The sequence below is a fragment of the Capricornis sumatraensis genome, chromosome 9 (genome assembly GCF_032405125.1).
Source record: "Capricornis sumatraensis isolate serow.1 chromosome 9, serow.2, whole genome shotgun sequence".
In the NCBI taxonomy this organism is placed as follows: domain Eukaryota; kingdom Metazoa; phylum Chordata; class Mammalia; order Artiodactyla; family Bovidae; genus Capricornis; species Capricornis sumatraensis.
In genome coordinates, this window is record NC_091077.1 from 52,061,350 (window position 1) to 52,080,049 (window position 18,700).

An 18,700-nucleotide genomic window follows, 5' to 3' on the forward strand; every position below is an offset into this window, starting at 1 on the left:
TTTGGACTTTCATATAAAATGCAAAGAGATTATTTATAGTGCCATCAACACCCTGGTGAAAAAAGGTCATTTGATATGCTTATTTCTTTAAAAACCCACATCACTATTTCTAACTCTGTTTTTAAAAATTATTTTATAGCACTTGTATGTATTCTCTTCCCATTGCAATAGAGACATGTTCCTTTTAGTTTGTGACTACCAGCTCAACTCATTTGGGTCAAGTTAACTTCTAATCTATAATAAAAATACATTTTCCAAAAAAATTCATTGAGGCACAATAAAACTATTTTAGAAAAATTTGAAAGCCTTTTACACAATCTTAATGCTAAACAAATATAATTAGTTAACCAACATAAAATTTAAAAATCTTAAGTGAATTAAAAGGGATTATCATAATAATCTCTATATGAATGTCTACTAAACACTGTTGGACCATTTAAATCAGAATTTCAAATAAAATTGTAAGGTTTTTCTGAATATAGTTAGACGCTCATAGGAAATAAAAGAAGCATTACTTACCTTTGAAAGTGGATATATTTCTATTGGGAAAGTAAGTGTTGCAAATATAAATTTAATCGACCATTATTTAATACTCTGTAGTACTTTCGTTCCACTTTATTCCACCGAGTAATGGCAATCCACCTCCAGTATTCTTGCCTGGGAAATCCCACGGACAGAGGAGCCTGGCGGGCTACAGCCCATGGGGTCGCAAAAGAGTCGGACGCGACTTAGGGACTAAACAACAACAAGAAAACTACAGATATCAGTGGAGAAACCAAAGAAGAAATGTAAAATAAAATAAAATATATAACAAAAAATAGAGTTCCCTTTGTTTTCTATTGCATACATAAATGGGTGCAGTAACTTCTGAGGACTCTGAGCGCCGCTGTTCACCTACTAGGAGAGAACGGCAGCCAGCGCTCAATCCGGATTCTCGGGGCTCCAGCTACATAAAGCTCCACGGTTCCCGCAAACCAGCTCCAGGGCTGCAGCGAAACTCACCTCAGAATTTAAGGTGCGCAGGCCGCAGAGACTTCCTGCAGCCAGAGTAAGAAAAAGGAACCAGCCAAAACACAGCGTCCCCAGTGAGGACATAGCGAGAATCCCGTCACCAGACAACAATGGCCGCTCAAAGGAATCGCTCCTACCTCAGCGCGCTGGTCCAGCTCTGCCTTCTCTGTTTGTCGTGGGAGACCGAAGCTCGGCAGATCCGCTACTCGGTTCCCGAGGAGTTAGAGAAAGGCTCTTTTGTGGGCAACATCTCCAAAGACTTGGGACTGGAGCCCCGGGAGCTAGCGGAGCGAGGAGTCCGCATCGTTTCCAGAGGTAGGACGCAGCTCTTTGCTCTGAACCCGCGAAGCGGCAGCTTGGTCACCGCAGACAGGATAGACCGGGAGGAGCTCTGCGCTCAGAGCGCGCGGTGTCTGGTGAGTTTTAACATTCTTGTGGAAGACAGGGTGAAACTTTTCGGAGTAGAAATAGAAGTAACTGATATCAATGATAATGCACCAAAATTTCAAGCAGAAAATCTAGATGTAAAAATTAATGAAAACGTCGCTCCAGGAATGCGTTTTCCTCTCCCGGAAGCTGTTGATCCAGATGTGGGCGTGAACTCCCTACAGAGCTACCAGCTCAGCTCCAATAAGCACTTCTCTCTGGCAGTTCAAAGCCGCGTCAATGGCGTTAAGTCCCCTGAGCTGGTGCTGGAGCACGCCCTGGATCGCGAGGAAGAGGCAATGCACCGTCTGGTTCTCACTGCCGTCGACGGGGGAGACCCTCTCCGATCTGGCACTGTCCTCATCAGTGTGACTGTTTTCGATGCAAATGACAATGCACCAGTCTTCAGTTTGCCTGAATACAGAGTGAGTGTTCCGGAGAACTTGCCTGTGGGCTCACGGCTGTTGACAGTCACCGCCACCGACAGGGATGAAGGTGCCAATGGAGAAGTGACATATTCATTCCGAAAACTACCTGACACACAATTGTTGAAATTCCAACTAAACAAAAATACTGGGGAAATAAAGCTATCAGAAGATCTAGATTACGAAGAAACAGGTTTCTATGAAATAGAAATACAAGCTGAAGATGGAGGGGCATATCTTGCAACTGCTAAAGTATTGATTACAATAGAAGATGTAAATGACAACAGTCCAGAAGTAACCATCACATCTCTGTTTAGTCCCCTGATGGAAGATTCACCTCCGGGGACTGTTATAGCTCTTTTAAATGTGCATGATCTGGACTCTGGGCAGAATGGACAAGTCACCTGTTCCATATTGGGGAATCTACCATTTAAATTAGAAAAATCGATTGATAGTTATTATAGATTGGTGACACACAAAGTTCTTGACAGGGAACAGATATCCTCTTACAATATCACATTAAGAGCCACAGATGGAGGAAGTCCACCCCTATCAACAGAAACTCACTTCATCCTGCAAGTGGCAGATATCAATGACAACCCACCTACCTTCTCTCACATCTCCTACTTTACCTATATCCCAGAGAACAACCCCAGAGGGGCCTCCATCTTCTCAGTGACTGCACTGGACCCAGACAGCAAAGAAAATGCCCAGGTTATTTACTCCCTGGCTGAAGACACTATCCAGGGGGCACCACTATCCTCCTATGTCTCCATCAATTCTGACACAGGAGTCCTATATGCACTGCAATCCTTCGACTATGAGCAGTTCCGTAATCTGAAGATGCAAGTGATAGCCACTGACAGTGGGGACCCACCACTCAGCTCCAACGTATCACTGAGCATATTCGTCCTGGACCAGAATGACAATGCGCCAGAAATCCTGTATCCTGCCCTCCCTACCGATGGCTCCACAGGCGTGGAACTGGCACCCCGCTCTGCAGAGCCAGGATACCTGGTCACCAAGGTGGTGGCAGTGGACAGAGACTCAGGACAGAACGCCTGGCTGTCCTACCGCCTGCTCAAGGCCAGCGAGCCAGGACTCTTCTCTGTGGGGCTGCACACGGGCGAGGTGCGCACAGCGCGGGCCCTGCTGGACAGAGACGCGCTCAAGCAGAGCCTGGTGGTGGCCGTCCAGGACCACGGCCAGCCCCCTCTCTCGGCCACCGTCACGCTCACAGTGGCTGTGGCCGACAGCATTCCCGATGTCCTTGCTGATCTGGGCAGCTTGGAGGTCCCGCCGGCCTCTGATGCTTCAGACCTCACCCTGTATCTGGTGGTGGCGGTGGCCACGGTCTCCTGCGTCTTCCTCGCCTTTGTCATTGTACTGGTGGCGCTCAAGCTGAGAGGCTGGCACAAATCACGTCTGCTCCAGGCTTCCGGAGGCGGATTGGGCGTACCAGCCTCGCACTTTGTGGGCGTGGACGGGGTCCGGACTTTCCTGCAGACCTATTCCCATGAGGTCTCTCTCACCGCGGACTCGCGGGGGAGTCATGTGATCTTTCCGCAACCCAACTACGCGGACACACTTATCAGCCAGGAGAGCTGTGAGAAAAAAGATTCTCTGTCTTTGTTAGATGATTCGAAGTTTCCTGTAGAAGATACCCCTTTGGTGCCAGTGAGTTCTACTTTTGCTCCTTTTCTCACCTTTAAGAATTATGGTTAGTTTTACTCTTTAGGTTTGCAGCATGATGGTGGGATCCTAATCCTTTTTTTTTTTCTTTCACTTTTTCCTCCATTTCAATGGCATTCATTTCTTGCTAAAACATTGAGGAATGGAACTTGATGGTTATTAAGACTGATATGTTTTTACTTTCTGGTAAATATTCACTTAGTCCTAGTGAAGGTTTATTATCATAGGCTGTTATGCTTAGCTTCACAGAGTCTTGTGTTTTATAGTTTTGTTTGGCAATTGCTAAGAGAGGACTTTCATACAGAAATGTCTTTTCAATTTGTGTGCTCTCCTGGTGGCTACACGCTGAAATCCTTAGACAACCCTGCCTGTTGTTTTGAAGTCAGGCCTGGTAAGAATAGGTAAATGTCAGAAACAAATGCATTAGCCTTACTGGAAATCCTACCCATTTTCAGTAATATTCCATTAACAATTCATAACAATGTGTGCTTAAATTTTTGAAGTATAATCATACCTGGTAACACTGCAGCATCCATTTTGCCTGTGATTCTCATTTCATACTGTCATGTGGAAGATATACCATTTTAATTTTACTTTCCTTGTTCTATAGGGACTCTAGAGAACCGATAAAAGGTATTATGTTAAGCAGGCTTGAGGTTCTGCTTTCCCTGTGCTTTTTTGTTAAATTCTCCAGTCTCTAAGGCTGAAATATATACATAATTTAGGGAGATAGATTGGTACATGTTCCCAAGTACAGGAGCAAAGATGTATGCCAAAGTCATTTCAGTGACTATAGAGAGAATGGAAGATCCACCTGAAACTCTGAAAACTCTGAAATTTACAGTTAAAGTTAAAGTCATTTCTGCATGAGAAGTGAATCAAGCAGAGAAGTGCACAGAATTCTAAACAGATGCTCAGTGGAATTACTGATGAGTCCATTTAAAGTGATGATAGTGATGTATTTGGTTTGATCTCTTACTATTCTATTAATTTATTATTAATATTCTTCTAAACTAATATGGTAGCATAAGGTCAAATCATGCCCTAATGTGTTTTAAAGTGTTTATGAGACCATGATTTTTTCCCCATGTTGTTCAACTTTTGTTCAAGGATATGTCTGTGGAAAAAGAGCATAGTTATTATTTTGGAGTTATAGTTAATAACTTTTATTTTTTAACTTCCAAATAATTGAATCTTTTAAATTTCTGACCATGAGAGTCAAAATTATTCTGCATATATTTCAAATAATTCTATTATTTTGAAAAAACACAGGCTTAAAAACCCTACTCTTTTGGCATGGTAGCTATTGTTAGCAATTATGTTGAAATATGATTATTTAAAAGCAATATAGGTCACCTTAGATGATGGTAATGAATATTAAAGTGGTTGCATTCTAGTTCTTAAATATGGGGGGATAGATTAAGCCTAGACTGAAGACCAAAAATAATTTTCATGCTTATCTTTAGTACTTTCCTTTGTGGAAACTTACTCTTAAAAGGATCTACTGTGATTGCCTCTGGATAGAACTGGATAGAAGTAGGCGATGGAATAGGAGACATATTTTGCATTCTACATTCTTCTGTGCCTTTTAGATTTTTTAAAGAACTATTTCACCCTATTCAAAATCTATGTAAATTTTTAACATATAAAATATTGGTTTAGCAAAAAAGTTCGTTCGGGTGTTCCCGTAAGATGTTACAAACTTTTGGTCAACCCAATATATAATAGTTTTGACCATGTGAAAAATGTTCATGAAGAAAACAGAATCACCGGAGGAATAAGGTTCAAATATTTTAGCTGCGATGACCTTGTCTTTAAAAGACTTCCTGAAATAAAGCAGAAAACGTAAGCTGCGGTTCCACAAGAAGCCTCTGGGCGCCGCTGTCGGCCAGTGCAGGGCAAGCTCTGAAGCCCGGGATTCCTCAGCCTCTAGCCAGGGATTTCCTGCGCAGCCACCAACACAGAGAGAAGGAAACCCGCTTATACACTGGAGCTCCTGGCCGCGCAGATTCTCCCTAGCATACAAGGATTCTCAGCCCCTAGACTGGGGGTTCCGCCTGTCCTGGGCCAAATGCTTTACCAGTGTGCCATGTGCACTTTCTCCAACTAGAAAGACTGGGACCCAGCAAGAACTAGAGCGCGCAATGGGAGGGAGCTGCACGCAGACACGCCCGGCTGACCGGAGGCAGGTACTGTTTCTCTTCCTGCTGCCTTTGTTCTACCCCGCGCTCTGCGAGCAGATCCGCTACTCGATTCCCGAGGAGCTGGCCAAGGGCTCCGTGGTAGGGAATCTCGCCAGGGATTTAGGGCTCAGTGTCCTGGATGTGTCGGCTCGAAAGCTGCGAGTTAGCGCGGAGAAGCTGCTCTTCAACGTAGACGCGGAGAGCGGGGACTTACTTGTGAAGGACCGAATAGACCGTGAGCAGATATGCAAAGAGAGAAGATGTGAATTGCAGTTGGAAGCCGTGGTGCAAAATCCTTTAAATATTTTTCATATCATTGTGGTTGTTGAGGATATTAATGACCATGCTCCTCAATTCCATAAGGATGAAATATACTTAGAAATCAGTGAATCTGTCAGCCCGGGGACTGGAACAATTCTTGAACCTGCAGATGATCCCGATATTAGTATGAATTCACTGAGCAAATACCAACTAAGTCCTAATGAGTATTTCTCGTTAGTGGTGAAAGACAATCCTGACGGGGGCAGATATCCAGAACTGGTATTAAAGAAAGCCCTGGACCGAGAAACCCAAAGCGTTCACCATTTGGTGTTGACAGCCTTAGACAGCGGGGATCCGCCGCAAAGCGGCACAGCTCAGATCCGAGTCCTGGTGGTGGATGCCAACGATAATCCCCCTGTGTTCAGCCAAGATGTGTACAAGGTCAGCCTTCGGGAAGATGTGCCCCCAGGCACCTTCGTGCTGAGGGTAAGCGCTACCGATCAAGACGAAGGCTTCAATGCAGAGATCACCTATTCATTCCTTGGTGTGGCTGATACAGCCCAGCACGTGTTCTCTCTGGATTCTGCTACAGGAAACATCATAACTCATCAACCCTTGGATTTTGAAAATGTAGGACGATACGCCATGGTTGTGGAAGCGAAGGACAGAGGATCCCTCTCTACACGGTGTAAAGTAATTATAGAGGTTTTGGACGAAAATGACAACAGCCCAGAAATAATCATCACCTCTCTCTCAGATCAGATTTTGGAGGATTCCCCGCCAGGAATGGTTGTGGCTCTCTTCAAAACACGGGACCAGGATTCCAAGGAAAATGGAGAAGTCACGTGTAATTTAAGTAGAGACATTCCGTTTAAAATTCATTCTTCTTCTAATAATTACTACAAGTTAGTAACAGATGGGGCCCTGGACAGAGAACGGACTCCGGAGTACAACGTCACTATCACAGCCATTGACCGGGGCAAGCCGCCCCTCTCCTCCAGCACTACCATTACCCTACGCATCACCGATGTCAACGACAACGCTCCGGTTTTCCACCAGGCTTCCTATGTGATCCACGTGGCAGAGAACAACCCACCCGGCGCTTCCGTCGCGCAGGTCAGCGCCTCAGACCCTGACCTAGGGCCCAACGGCCACGTCTCCTACTCCATCGTGGCCAGCGACCTGCAGCCGCGCGCGCTGTCGTCCTACGTGTCCGTGAACCCGCAGAGCGGAGTGGTGTTCGCGCAGCGCGCCTTCGACCACGAGCAGCTGCGCGCCTTCGAGCTGACGCTGCAGGCCCGCGACCACGGCTCGCCCGCGCTCAGCGCCAACGTGAGCCTGCGCGTGCTGGTGGGCGACCGCAACGACAACGCCCCCAGGGTGCTGTACCCGGCGCTGGGGCCCGACGGCTCGGCGCTCTTCGACACGGTGCCCCGCGCCGCGCAGCCCGGCTACCTGGTCACCAAGGTGGTGGCAGTGGACGCCGATTCTGGACACAACGCCTGGCTGTCCTACCACGTGCTGCAGGCCAGCGAGCCCGGACTGTTCAGCGTGGGGCTGCGCACGGGCGAGGTGCGCACGGCGAGGGCCTTGGGCGACAGGGACGCGGCCCGCCAGCGCCTGCTGGTCGCTGTGCGCGATGGGGGACAGCCGCCCCTCTCGGCCACCGCCACGCTGCTCCTGGTTTTCGCCGACAGCCTGCAGGAGGCGCTGCCGGACCTCAGTGACCGGCCCGCGCCCCCTGACCCCCAGGCCGAGCTGCAGTTTTACCTGGTGGTGGCCTTGGCCTTGATCTCGGTCCTCTTCCTCCTGGCAGTGATTCTGTCCATCGCCGTGCGCCTTCGAAGCTCTTCCAGCCCCAGCGCCAGGGGCTTCTTTGGGTCTATTCTTTGTTCTAAGTCTGGTCCTGAGATTCCTCATAACTACAGTGAGGGAACATTGCCCTATGCCTATAATTTATGTGTGCCTGGGAATCAAACTAATCCAGAACTTAATTTTCTCACATCTATTAAACACTGTCCTGCCACACAAGACATTCTCAACAAAGATAACTCTTCAGTGCTATTGGATAGCATTTTAACTCCTAGTGTTGAAGCAGATAAGAACACTTTTAAACAGGTAAGTACTTAATACTTTTAATATTCCAGTATGCCAATATATTCTAATATAGCACTGTTATTTTGAGATTTTAGATTCCATCTCTTGATAAAATTCCTAAAATAAATCTATTTCAAACTCAAAGGTGTTACTGTTAAGACTAAAGTTTACGATGCTGCAAACCCTCTACTATTCAAATATATTTTAAGGTAAAGTATATAGAGAAGGCTTAGGTCAATTTTTCATGAAATAGAATTTTTTTTTTTTTGTGGTCGTGGCATGTGGGATATTAGTTCCCTGACCAGGGATTGAAGTTGCACCTCTTTGCACTGGAAGCATGGAGTCTCAACCACTGGACCACAAGGGAAATCCCTAGAATACCGTTTAATTAAGGATATGGTCTACAGTTACAGATTGATGTTGTGGTATTTTAAATGACAACTCTAACGTGATCCACATTCTCTCCAATGTTTATCTTACTCAACAAAGAAACATTGGTAAGAATTATAGTCATAATCCTAACTGATGATTTTGTTGGAACCGTGCTAGTTACACAACCACAAATACTGCTCCCTTCAGTCCATAAAAACCAAAGGGAATCAAATCTAACTTGCAGGTGTTCAGTTCCAGTAGTCTGAAATTTTTTTTAAGATTAGCAAGCCTTTTTAATAATTATTTTCATAAGTGCCCTTGGTAAACCTTTAACATCATATCACATAACTTTATTGTCTGCAATTTTATGCTTTACAAGTGCTTGTGATTCTCAAAGAGGGGAGTGTAATAACTTCCGAACAGGAACAATAGTTGCGTTTTTATTTCTCGTTGCAATAATAAGATTGGGCTCCAGGCGCCGCTGTTCACCAATTAGGGAACGGGAAGCTGCAAGCTACAGAGTCCCTCCCTCCCCGCTACCTCTACTTCACAAAGCTGAGTGAGGTGGATACTCACAGATCCTGATGCTAAAAACTTGAAAGTACTTCTCTTCGCTCTCTAATATATTTTTGGATGTAGTCGGCCAGGGACTTCGTAGATACATAAGCTGATTCAGAACCAAAAGGCTCAAGAAACCGCGGAATATCGGCTAAGCCATGGCGAATCGGCAACTGCTTCTGGATCGCAGCGGGCTGGTCCTACTGTATATTTTCCTGGGGACGCTGCGGGAGTCGGGGGCCGGGCAGATCCGATACTTGGTGCCAGAAGAGACAGAGAAAGGCTTCTTCGTGGGCAATATTTCCAAGGACCTGGGGCTGGAGCCCAGGGAACTGGCGGAGCGCGGAGTCCGCATTGTCTCCAGAGGAAAGACGCAGCTTTTCGCTCTAAATCCGCGAAGTGGCAGCTTGATCACCGCGGGTAGGATAGACCGGGAGGAGCTATGTGAGGCGGTTTCCTCCTGTTTTTTAAACATGGAGATACTTGTGGAAGATACCCTGAAGATTTACGGAGTGGAGGTGGAAATAATGGATATTAATGATAACGCCCCTAGCTTCCAGGAGGAGGAAGTAGAGATAAAAGTCAGTGAACACGCAACTCTGGGATCGCGATTTCCTCTTCCTAACGCTAGGGATCCAGACGTGGGAATGAACTCCCTCCAGCGCTACCAGCTCAATCCTAACAGTTACTTTTCCTTGCAAGTACGAGGCAGAACGGATGGGGCCAAGAATCCTGAGCTAGTGCTGGAGAGGAGCCTGGACCGGGAAACACAGGCTGCTCATCACCTCCTCCTCACAGCCTTAGATGGAGGAGATCCCATCCGCCAGGGCACTGTTCCGGTTCGCGTGGTGGTCCTCGATGTAAATGATCATATCCCCAGATTTACACAATCTACATATGAAGTGAGCGTTCCTGAGAACCTCATCTCTGGAACTCGGGTGCTCACGGTGAATGCAACTGACCCAGATGAGGGAATCAACGGGCAAGTAGTGTATTCATTCCGAAATGTGGAAAGCAAAGCTTCTAAAATATTCCAGTTGAATTCTCTATCTGGAGATGTCTTAATAGAGGGTTCTCTGGATTTTGAGAAATATAGATTATATGAGATGGAAATTCAAGCCCAAGATGGTGGAGGTCTCTCTACCACTGCTAAAATGTTGGTCACAGTTGTGGATGTGAACGATAATGCTCCAGAAATAACTATCACATCTTCTACTAATTCAGTGCTGGAAAACTCTCCTCCGGGTACAGTGATTGCTCTGCTAAATGTGCAAGATCAAGACTCTGGAGAAAATGGTCAAGTTTCCTGCTTCATTCCAAATAATCTGCCTTTTAAACTAGAAAAGACTTACGGAAATTATTACAAGTTGATAACAAAGAGAGCATTGGACAGGGAGCAGGTTCAGAGCTACGATATAACACTGACAGCAGCAGATCAGGGAAGTCCATCCTTGTCTACAGAAACTCATATTTTACTGAATGTAGCAGATGACAATGATAACCCACCCACTTTTACGGAGTCCTCTTATTCTGCCTACATTCTGGAAAACAACCCCAGAGGGGCCTCCTTCTTCTCCGTGACTGCACTTGACCAGGACAGCAAAGAGAATGCCCAGGTCACTTATTCTCTGGCAGAGGATACCCTCCAGGGAGCACCTCTGTCCTCCTACATCTCCATAAACTCAGACACCGGCATTCTGTATGCCCTGTGTTCCTTCGACTATGAACAGTTCCATGAACTGCAGTTGTGGGTGACAGCGCATGACAGTGGGAACCCACCACTCAGCAGCAACGTATCACTGAGCATATTCGTGCTGGACCAGAATGACAATGTACCCGAAATCCTGTACCCCGCCCTCCCCACGGATGGTTCCACCGGTGTGGAGCTGGCACCCCGCTCCGCAGAGCCCGGCTATCTGGTCACCAAGGTGGTGGCAGTGGACCGAGACTCAGGACAGAACGCCTGGCTGTCCTACCGCCTGCTCAAGGCCAGCGAGCCAGGGCTCTTCTCGGTGGGGCTGCACACGGGCGAGGTGCGCACAGCGCGGGCCCTGCTGGACAGAGACGCGCTCAAGCAGAGCCTGGTGGTGGCCGTCCAGGACCACGGCCAGCCCCCTCTCTCGGCCACCGTCACGCTCACCGTGGCTGTGGCTGACAGCATCCCAGATGTCCTGGCTGATCTAGGCAGCCTAGAGTCTCCAGCCACCCCCGAAGACTCAGGCCTCACACTCTATCTGGTGGTGGCGGTGGCCACGGTCTCCTGTGTCTTCCTCGCCTTTGTCATTGTGCTACTGGCGCTCAGACTGCGGCGCTGGCACATGTCGCGTCTACTCCAGGCTTCCGGCAGCGGGTTGGCTGGCGTGCCGGCGTCTCAGTTTGTGGGCGTGGACGGGGTGCGGGCTTTCCTGCAGACCTATTCGCACGAGGTCTCGCTCACCGCGGACTCTCGGAGGAGTCACGTGATCTTCCCGCAGCCGAACTACGCGGACACGCTCATCAGTCAAGAGAGCTGTGGGAAAAGCGAGCCTCTTTTGATAACTGAAGATTCAGCTACAGGTTTAGGCAAATGTGATCCTACTGGTAATCAGGTGAGATTTATTTCCTGCCTTCCAATTGTTGATGTCTGTGCATAGGTCTTTTAAGATTACTTTTTTTTTCCCTGAGCCTGTTGTATAAACTGTTTGGGAGGGGTGTATGTTCTTGTATCAAGCAAAGCATGTGAAATTCTGTACTTTACCTTTCATCAGGTTATCATCATTTTCCAGAAAGGTTTTGTGAAAGCTTCTTTTTTTTTCTTTTGGCCCTGGCAGTTTCTTTTGTTTCTTTGTTTTAATTTCAGAGGTCCAGTTCTGTTATCATTGGTTTTAAATTGAATTTTAGTAATATTTTTCTATCATCAGTGTTTGGCTATCAATGTAAACTGGTTGTGTTCAAGTTAATGATTCATAAACATTTTTATTTATTTCATTTCAGCTTTGTATTGCCTCCACGGATTTATAATTATATTCTACCATTATTTGTTTTACTTCTAATATTCATGTTGATTCAACAGCATACTTACTCTAGCTCTTTTTCTTCATCTATAATACATATACACACATACTCACACATATACACTTTTGCACACATCAGCTTTTTTTTTCTGAGCACAAAACAATTCTCTTTTGACTTTTGGTGACTAGCAGTATGTTTAGTTTCTGTCAATTATTTTAACCTTATCTCATTTCTTTGCCTCATTAAAATAAGACATATGACTCCCTTTTAAATATGAGGCTCTCTTGGGAGAGAAAATGTAGAACATATTTTCCCCCTTAAGTTCTAGACATCTTTTCTGTTTATACAGTGAAGTCATTAGATTGTTCTAAAGAAGTAGTTGAATTGTAGAGCTGGTATTATTTCCTTTTATTCTTTTACTTGAACTTTAGGGTCTGTGTATTGTTGAATAATTTTTTTAATGTAGTAAATTCTCCTATAGAAATAACTTACTTTTGATCCAGTGCTTCTCAAAAAGTTTATTGCCAAATCTGCTAAACATGTTTACATTTTTTAGATTTATTCACATGGACTATTTTGTGAATATAAGAGATGGAGTGGGTATTTAGACTTCATGAGATTAATTTAGCTGGTATTCCTCTGGATATTTTTGTTTGTTTTCAGTATGCTTAGGAGTCTTGGACTCATCTTTATTTCTTTTGCAAACTCACTTTAAAGCATTTTATTGAAGTATAGTTGATTTACAATGTTAATTTGTGCTGCATAGAAAAATTGATTCCATTCTATGGAATATACACACATAGACACACACACACACACACACACACACACACACACACACACACATACGGCTTCCTCCCTCATAGCTCAGTTGATAAAGAATCCACCTGCAAAGGCCCCATTTAGATTCCTGGGTCAGGAAGATCCTCTGGAGAAGGGATAGGCTACCCACTCCAGCATTCTTGGACTTCCCTTATGGCTCAGCTGGTAAAGAATCTGCCCTCCATGCGGGAGACCTGGATTCAACCCCTGGGTTGGGAAGATCCCCTGGAAAAGGGAAAGGCTACCTACTCCAGTATTCTGGCCTAGAGAATTCCATGGACTGTATACTACATGGGGTCTCAAAGAGTCGGACACAACTGAGCGCCTTTCACTTTCCCTATATACATATGCTTTTTTCTCATTGTGGTTTATCACAGGATGTTGAATATAGTTCCTTGTGCTATACAGTAGGCCTTGTTATTTATCCATCCATCCTTATAATAGTTTGCATCTGCTAATCCCAAACTCCCAATCCTTCCTTCCTCCACCCCTTCTCTCCCTTGGCAATAACAAGTCTTTTTTTTTTTTTTTAAGTTTTTTTGAGTTTTTTTCTTGACTGATTTTTAATATTTTGATTTATTTATTTGGCTGTGCCAGGTCTTAGTTGCAGTATGTGGGATCTAGTTCCCCAACCAGGGATTGAACCCAGGCCCCCCTGCAATGGGAGGGCAGAGTCTTAGCCACTGGGCCACCAGGGAAGTCCCGACAAGTCTTTTTAAAATTGAAGTATAGTTGATTTACAACATTGTGTTGCTGCTGCTGCTGCTACTGCTGCTAAGTCACTTCAGTCGTGGCCAACTCTGTGCCACCCCATAGACGGCAGCCCACGAGGCTCCCCCGTCCCTGGGATTCTCCAGGCAAGAACACTGGAGTGGGTTGCCATTTCCTTCTCCAATGCATGAAAGTGAAAAGTAAAAGTGAAGTCATGAAGTCGTGTCTGACTCTTAGCGACCCCATGGGCTGTAGCCCACCAGGCTCCTCCAGCCATGGGATTTTCCAGGCAAGAGTATTGGAGTGAGGTGCCATTGCCTTCTCCAACAACATTGTGTTAGTTTCATAAAACTCATTTTTATATTAAATATTAGTACACTCAGTCACTGGGGCTTCCATCATGGCTCAGATGGTAAAGAATTTGCCCGCAATGAAGGAGACCTGGGTTTGATCCCTGAGTGGGAAAGATCCTCTAGAGGAGGGAATGGCTACACCAGTATTCTTGCCTGGAGAATTCCATGGACAGAGGACCCTGTCGGGCTACAGTCCATGGGGTCACAAAGAGCCAGACAAAACTGAATGATTAACACTTTCACTTTTTTTCATAGTCAATTCTTACATTCAGAACCACCTTGTTATTGAACCTAATAGTTACCTAATAATGTGTTATCTGAAGCAATGCCTAGGAAAGTTAAGGGAGGAAAGGAAACTTTTCTAGGGTATTGATCTCAGGAATCATCTCCATAGTCAACAGTTCAACTCAACACTCTCACAGCACTTCTAGATATTTGGCCCAGATTACTTGCATATTTACCTTTCCTTTTAAGATATCCCTTCTCATTTCAGAACTGACCTTACTATAATTAACTTTAAATTGAGTATCTAATGTTTGAGCAAAAAGAATTTCAGCTGTAAGGAAAGGGAAGTCCTGCAACAGATGCCTAAGTTTGTCTTGAAGTCAAGAAAAATGTTGAGTGTTTTGAGCATCATAGGATAGAATTTATGCATATGAGATTCCAAACTGAGGAAAAAGATTTAAAGCATTTTACTTGAATGGAAACTAGTTGAATAAAAAGAATATGAGGCTTTTGCTGGGAGAGAGAGGTTGTTCCATATTTTAAAAAAGCATAGCCTGAACTAGTTAGGAGTTGGCAACCAAGATCTTAGAGAACAAAATGGAAAGGCTGGTTTTGACACTTGAGATTAAGAAGGTTATGTTGATTAGAGGTAAAGTTCTATTGAGATGCAGCATAAGGTACAGTTAAATAAAATAATAAAAATAAAACCCTCACATTTCATTAAATTCCTATAGTAACCTACTAGGGTACACTTTTATATTATCTTTATGATGAAAGCGTAAAACACTTCATAATTCTTTTCATAAATCTCTTTGATAAGTAACAAGGAAGACTATGGTATTGGCTATTCTTATCCTGAGTAATGCCCTATACAGCTCTCATCTCTTCTTCTCTGATGAAAGGCGAAACTCATATGCATTTCAGATTGAAGATAATACTGGGTATCATTTCACAGGTGTCAGATTTTCTCCAAACCACTTCGTGGGGCTGTTTTTCCACGTGGTCTTTTTTCTAAGTCTGGAGAGAAGACTGTCTTTGTTCTTCCAATATGTGTATTTCCTCTAATTAGAAAAAGACAAACTTTCCTCATTATTGGATTAATGGCTCTTCTATAGGATCTCACCTCTAAGTAACCCTCTTTGGTAATAAACACTGGAAAATAGACCTATCCAAAACTCCTAAACTGCCTCATTCACCATACATCAGTTCAACATATCTGCTAGAATACTGAATCCCATTATTTGCAAGGCTTCGGACTGCAGTTTGCTAAATAGACTCCGAGCGCCGCTGTTGGCCAATGCGCTGCAAGAACTAGCTTTCTGTGTCTACCCGGGTGATTTCCTGCGCAGTCACAGGGGAAAGTCCGAAGGAAGAGTAGCCGTTCTCAGGCTCGCTACTCCGCAAATCTGATTCCGGAATACCGATTGGGTTGTCTTCAAACTGGGAGCTTTGAGTTTTCTATGTGGTCGATGTAAATATTTTAAACGCAGTTTGCAAACCATCTCTTCACGTCGGAGGCTGCAGCATCGCAGAGAAGAATGGGAAATAGGGCGAAGCAGAGAAGCAGTGCCCGGCGGCGGCAAGTACTCTTTCCTTTCTTGCTGCCTTTGTTCTGCGGGGCGCTTTCCGAACAGATCCGCTATTCTATTCCAGAAGAAATGACCAGAGGCTCCGTGGTGGGGAATCTGGCCGAGGACCTGGGGCTGCATGTACAGGATTTATTGACCCGCAACCTCAGAGTTAGTTCTGAGAAACTATACTTTACTGTAAACACGGATAATGGGAACTTACTTGTGAGTGACAGAATAGATCGGGAGTCACTCTGTCCCCAAAACCCTTTGTGTGTTGTACCCTTGGAAATTGTAGCAGAGAATCCTCTAAATGTTTTTCACATAAACGTGATGATAGAAGATATAAATGACAATCCACCTCGTTTCCCCCAAAATAACATCGTTTTACAAATCAACGAGTTTGCAATTCCAGGAACTCGGTTTGGTCTGGAATCAGCTATCGATGCAGATGTAGGGCCTAACTCTCTCCAGAGTTACCAACTGAGCTATAGTGAGCATTTCTCTCTGATGGTTGAGGATAAGACTGAAAGCAGGAATGCCCCAGAATTAGTGTTGGAGAAGCCGCTGGACAGGGAGCAACAGAGTTCCCACCTCCTGGTCTTGACAGCAGTGGACGGGGGTGATCCCGTCCAAACTGGCACCACTCAAATCAGGGTCAAGGTCACTGATGCCAATGATAACCCCCCATTGTTCAGTCAGGATGTGTACAAAGTTAGCCTGCGTGAGAACTCACCCCCAGGCACTTTTGTGCTAAAGGTGAAGGCCACTGACCAGGATGAGGGCATCAATGCAGAGATCACCTACTCCTTCAAAACACTAAGAGGTATTGGAAACATGTTTGTGCTGGATCATCAAAGTGGAGAAATTAAATCCAACGGTCCTATAGACTTTGAAATCAGTAGCAGTTATACTATAAGCATAGAAGCCAAGGACGGTGGAGGCATGACTAGTGAGTGTAAAATTATATTGGACATTGTAGATGAGAACGACAATGCCCCAGAGGTGGTTTTCACTTCGGTGTCTAGTTCCATAACCGAGGATGCAGAACCCGGAACCGTGATTGCTCTGTTCAAAACACTTGATAAAGATTTGGGAGAAAATGGCGAGGTCACATGTCTCATAAAAGAAAAAGTTCCTTTTCGACTTGAATCTTCCGCCAATAATTACTACAAGCTTGTGACAGATGGCGCCCTGGACCGGGAGCAAATCCCGGAGTACAATGTCACCATCGCAGCCACAGACAGGGGCAAGCCGCCCCTCTCCTCCAGCAGAAGCGTCACTCTACGAATCACCGATGTTAACGACAACGCTCCAGTTTTCCACCAGGCCGCCTACATGGTCCATTTGGCAGAGAACAATCCACCCGGCGCTTCCATCGCGCAAGTCAGCGCCTCCGACCCAGACCTGGGACCCAATGGCCATGTCTCCTACTCCATCGTGGCCAGCGACCTGCAGCCGCGCGCGCTGTCGTCCTACGTGTCCGTGAACCCGCAGAGCGGAGTGGTGTTCGCGCAGCGCGCCTTCGACCACGAGCAGCTGCGCGCCTTCGAGCTGACGCTGCAGGCCCGCGACCACGGCTCGCCCGCGCTCAGCTCCAACGTGAGCCTGCGCGTGCTGGTGGGCGACCGCAACGACAACGCGCCCAGGGTGCTGTACCCGGCGCTGGGGCCCGACGGCTCGGCACTCTTCGACACGGTGCCCCGCGCCGCGCAGCCCGGCTACCTGGTCACCAAGGTGGTGGCAGTGGACGCCGATTCTGGACACAACGCCTGGCTGTCCTACCACGTGCTGCAGGCCAGCGAGCCCGGACTGTTCAGCGTGGGGCTGCGCACGGGCGAGGTGCGCACGGCGAGGGCCTTGGGCGACAGGGACGCGGCCCGCCAGCGCCTGCTGGTCGCTGTGCGCGATGGGGGACAGCCGCCCCTCTCGGCCACCGCCACGCTGCTCCTGGTTTTCGCCGACAGCCTGCAGGAGGCGCTGCCGGACCTCAGTGACCGGCCCGCGCCCTCTGACCCCCAGGCTGAGCTGCAGTTTTACCTGGTGGTGGCCTTGGCCTTGATCTCGGTGCTCTTCCTCCTTGTGGTGATTGTGGCTGTCGTCCTGAGCTTTCGACGCTCCTCTAGCCTGGCCACCTGGGGCTGTTTTCAGCCTGATCTCTGTTCTAAGACTGGACCTGAGGTTCTCCCCAACTACAGTGAGGGGACTTTGCCTTATTCCTACAATCTGTGCGTTGCCGATTCTCAGAAAACAAGGTTCGACTTTCTCACCTTGACGCCAGAAGTGGTGTCCCCACAAGATCTCTCCAATGAAGCTTCTTTGGTAGTAAGTGTCACTGAGGAGAATAACAAATTAAGCTGTAACTCTGTTGCTTCTATTCAAGTGAGTTTTAATGAAGGCCTTTCATCTGCATATGGGTTTGGATTGTTTTTAAACAAATATTTAACAAAGAAAAAATCTTAAACAGATTATATCTACTATCACTCACTTTTGTTTGCCCACTCTGTCTTTTTCGTTTCTTTCTGGGTATGTCAACAACTCTTATTATTAACCCTCAAGTATTTAAAATACTTTGACAATTTCATCTGAGTTATTCTATTATCCCCACACAAAATCTCTCTTATTGTGAGATGTGGATAGTATAATGCTGCTGACATTCAAATATTTTTAATGGAAGCACGATTTTTTTTTCCTGTGGGTGTTTCTCTTTTTTAGAACATTAATATCTTAACATATAAGGCTTTTCTTTACTCTTTTAACTACAAAGTGAGAGGGGAATGCATACAAACGTTAACATTAAGGACATAATAATGACTACATAATATTTAGGTACATTTGCTAAGGATTCTTTGAGTACCACTGAACAGATAAATTTTATGTTCTACCTTTTCTCAGAGCTACCTGTTGATTTCATTGCAGTGTTGAAGATGTTATTTATGGTATACCTGCCAAATATGCTTATTCTCATAATATAAATATTTACATATGTGAAAGCACAATAG

The 18,700-nt window shown here is 45.7% G+C and overlaps 3 protein-coding genes across 8 annotated transcripts in view; all 3 read left to right on the forward strand.

Annotated features, from left to right (window-relative positions):
• LOC138085891 (protocadherin gamma-C3) overlaps positions 1-18,700 on the forward strand; it is a 138,269-nt gene that overhangs the window by 35,693 nt on the left and 83,876 nt on the right. Inside the window, exon 1 of one of the 6 annotated variants that reach the window (XM_068980498.1) lies at positions 5,699-8,116. The exons of the other annotated variants lie outside the window; for them this stretch is intronic. Coding sequence (XP_068836599.1) covers positions 5,699-8,116 — 2,418 coding nt within the window. Of the gene's footprint in view, positions 1-5,698; positions 8,117-18,700 lie in introns of those variants that run through there. 6 annotated transcript variants of the gene reach the window in all.
• Positions 1,122-3,587, forward strand: LOC138085517 (protocadherin gamma-A10). The gene has a single exon (XM_068979961.1). It carries the CDS (start codon positions 1,122-1,124, stop codon positions 3,585-3,587), a length of 2,466 nt encoding a protein of 821 aa, XP_068836062.1.
• LOC138085519 (protocadherin gamma-A11-like) lies at positions 9,184-11,658 on the forward strand. The gene has a single exon (XM_068979962.1). It carries the CDS (start codon positions 9,184-9,186, stop codon positions 11,656-11,658), a length of 2,475 nt encoding a protein of 824 aa, XP_068836063.1.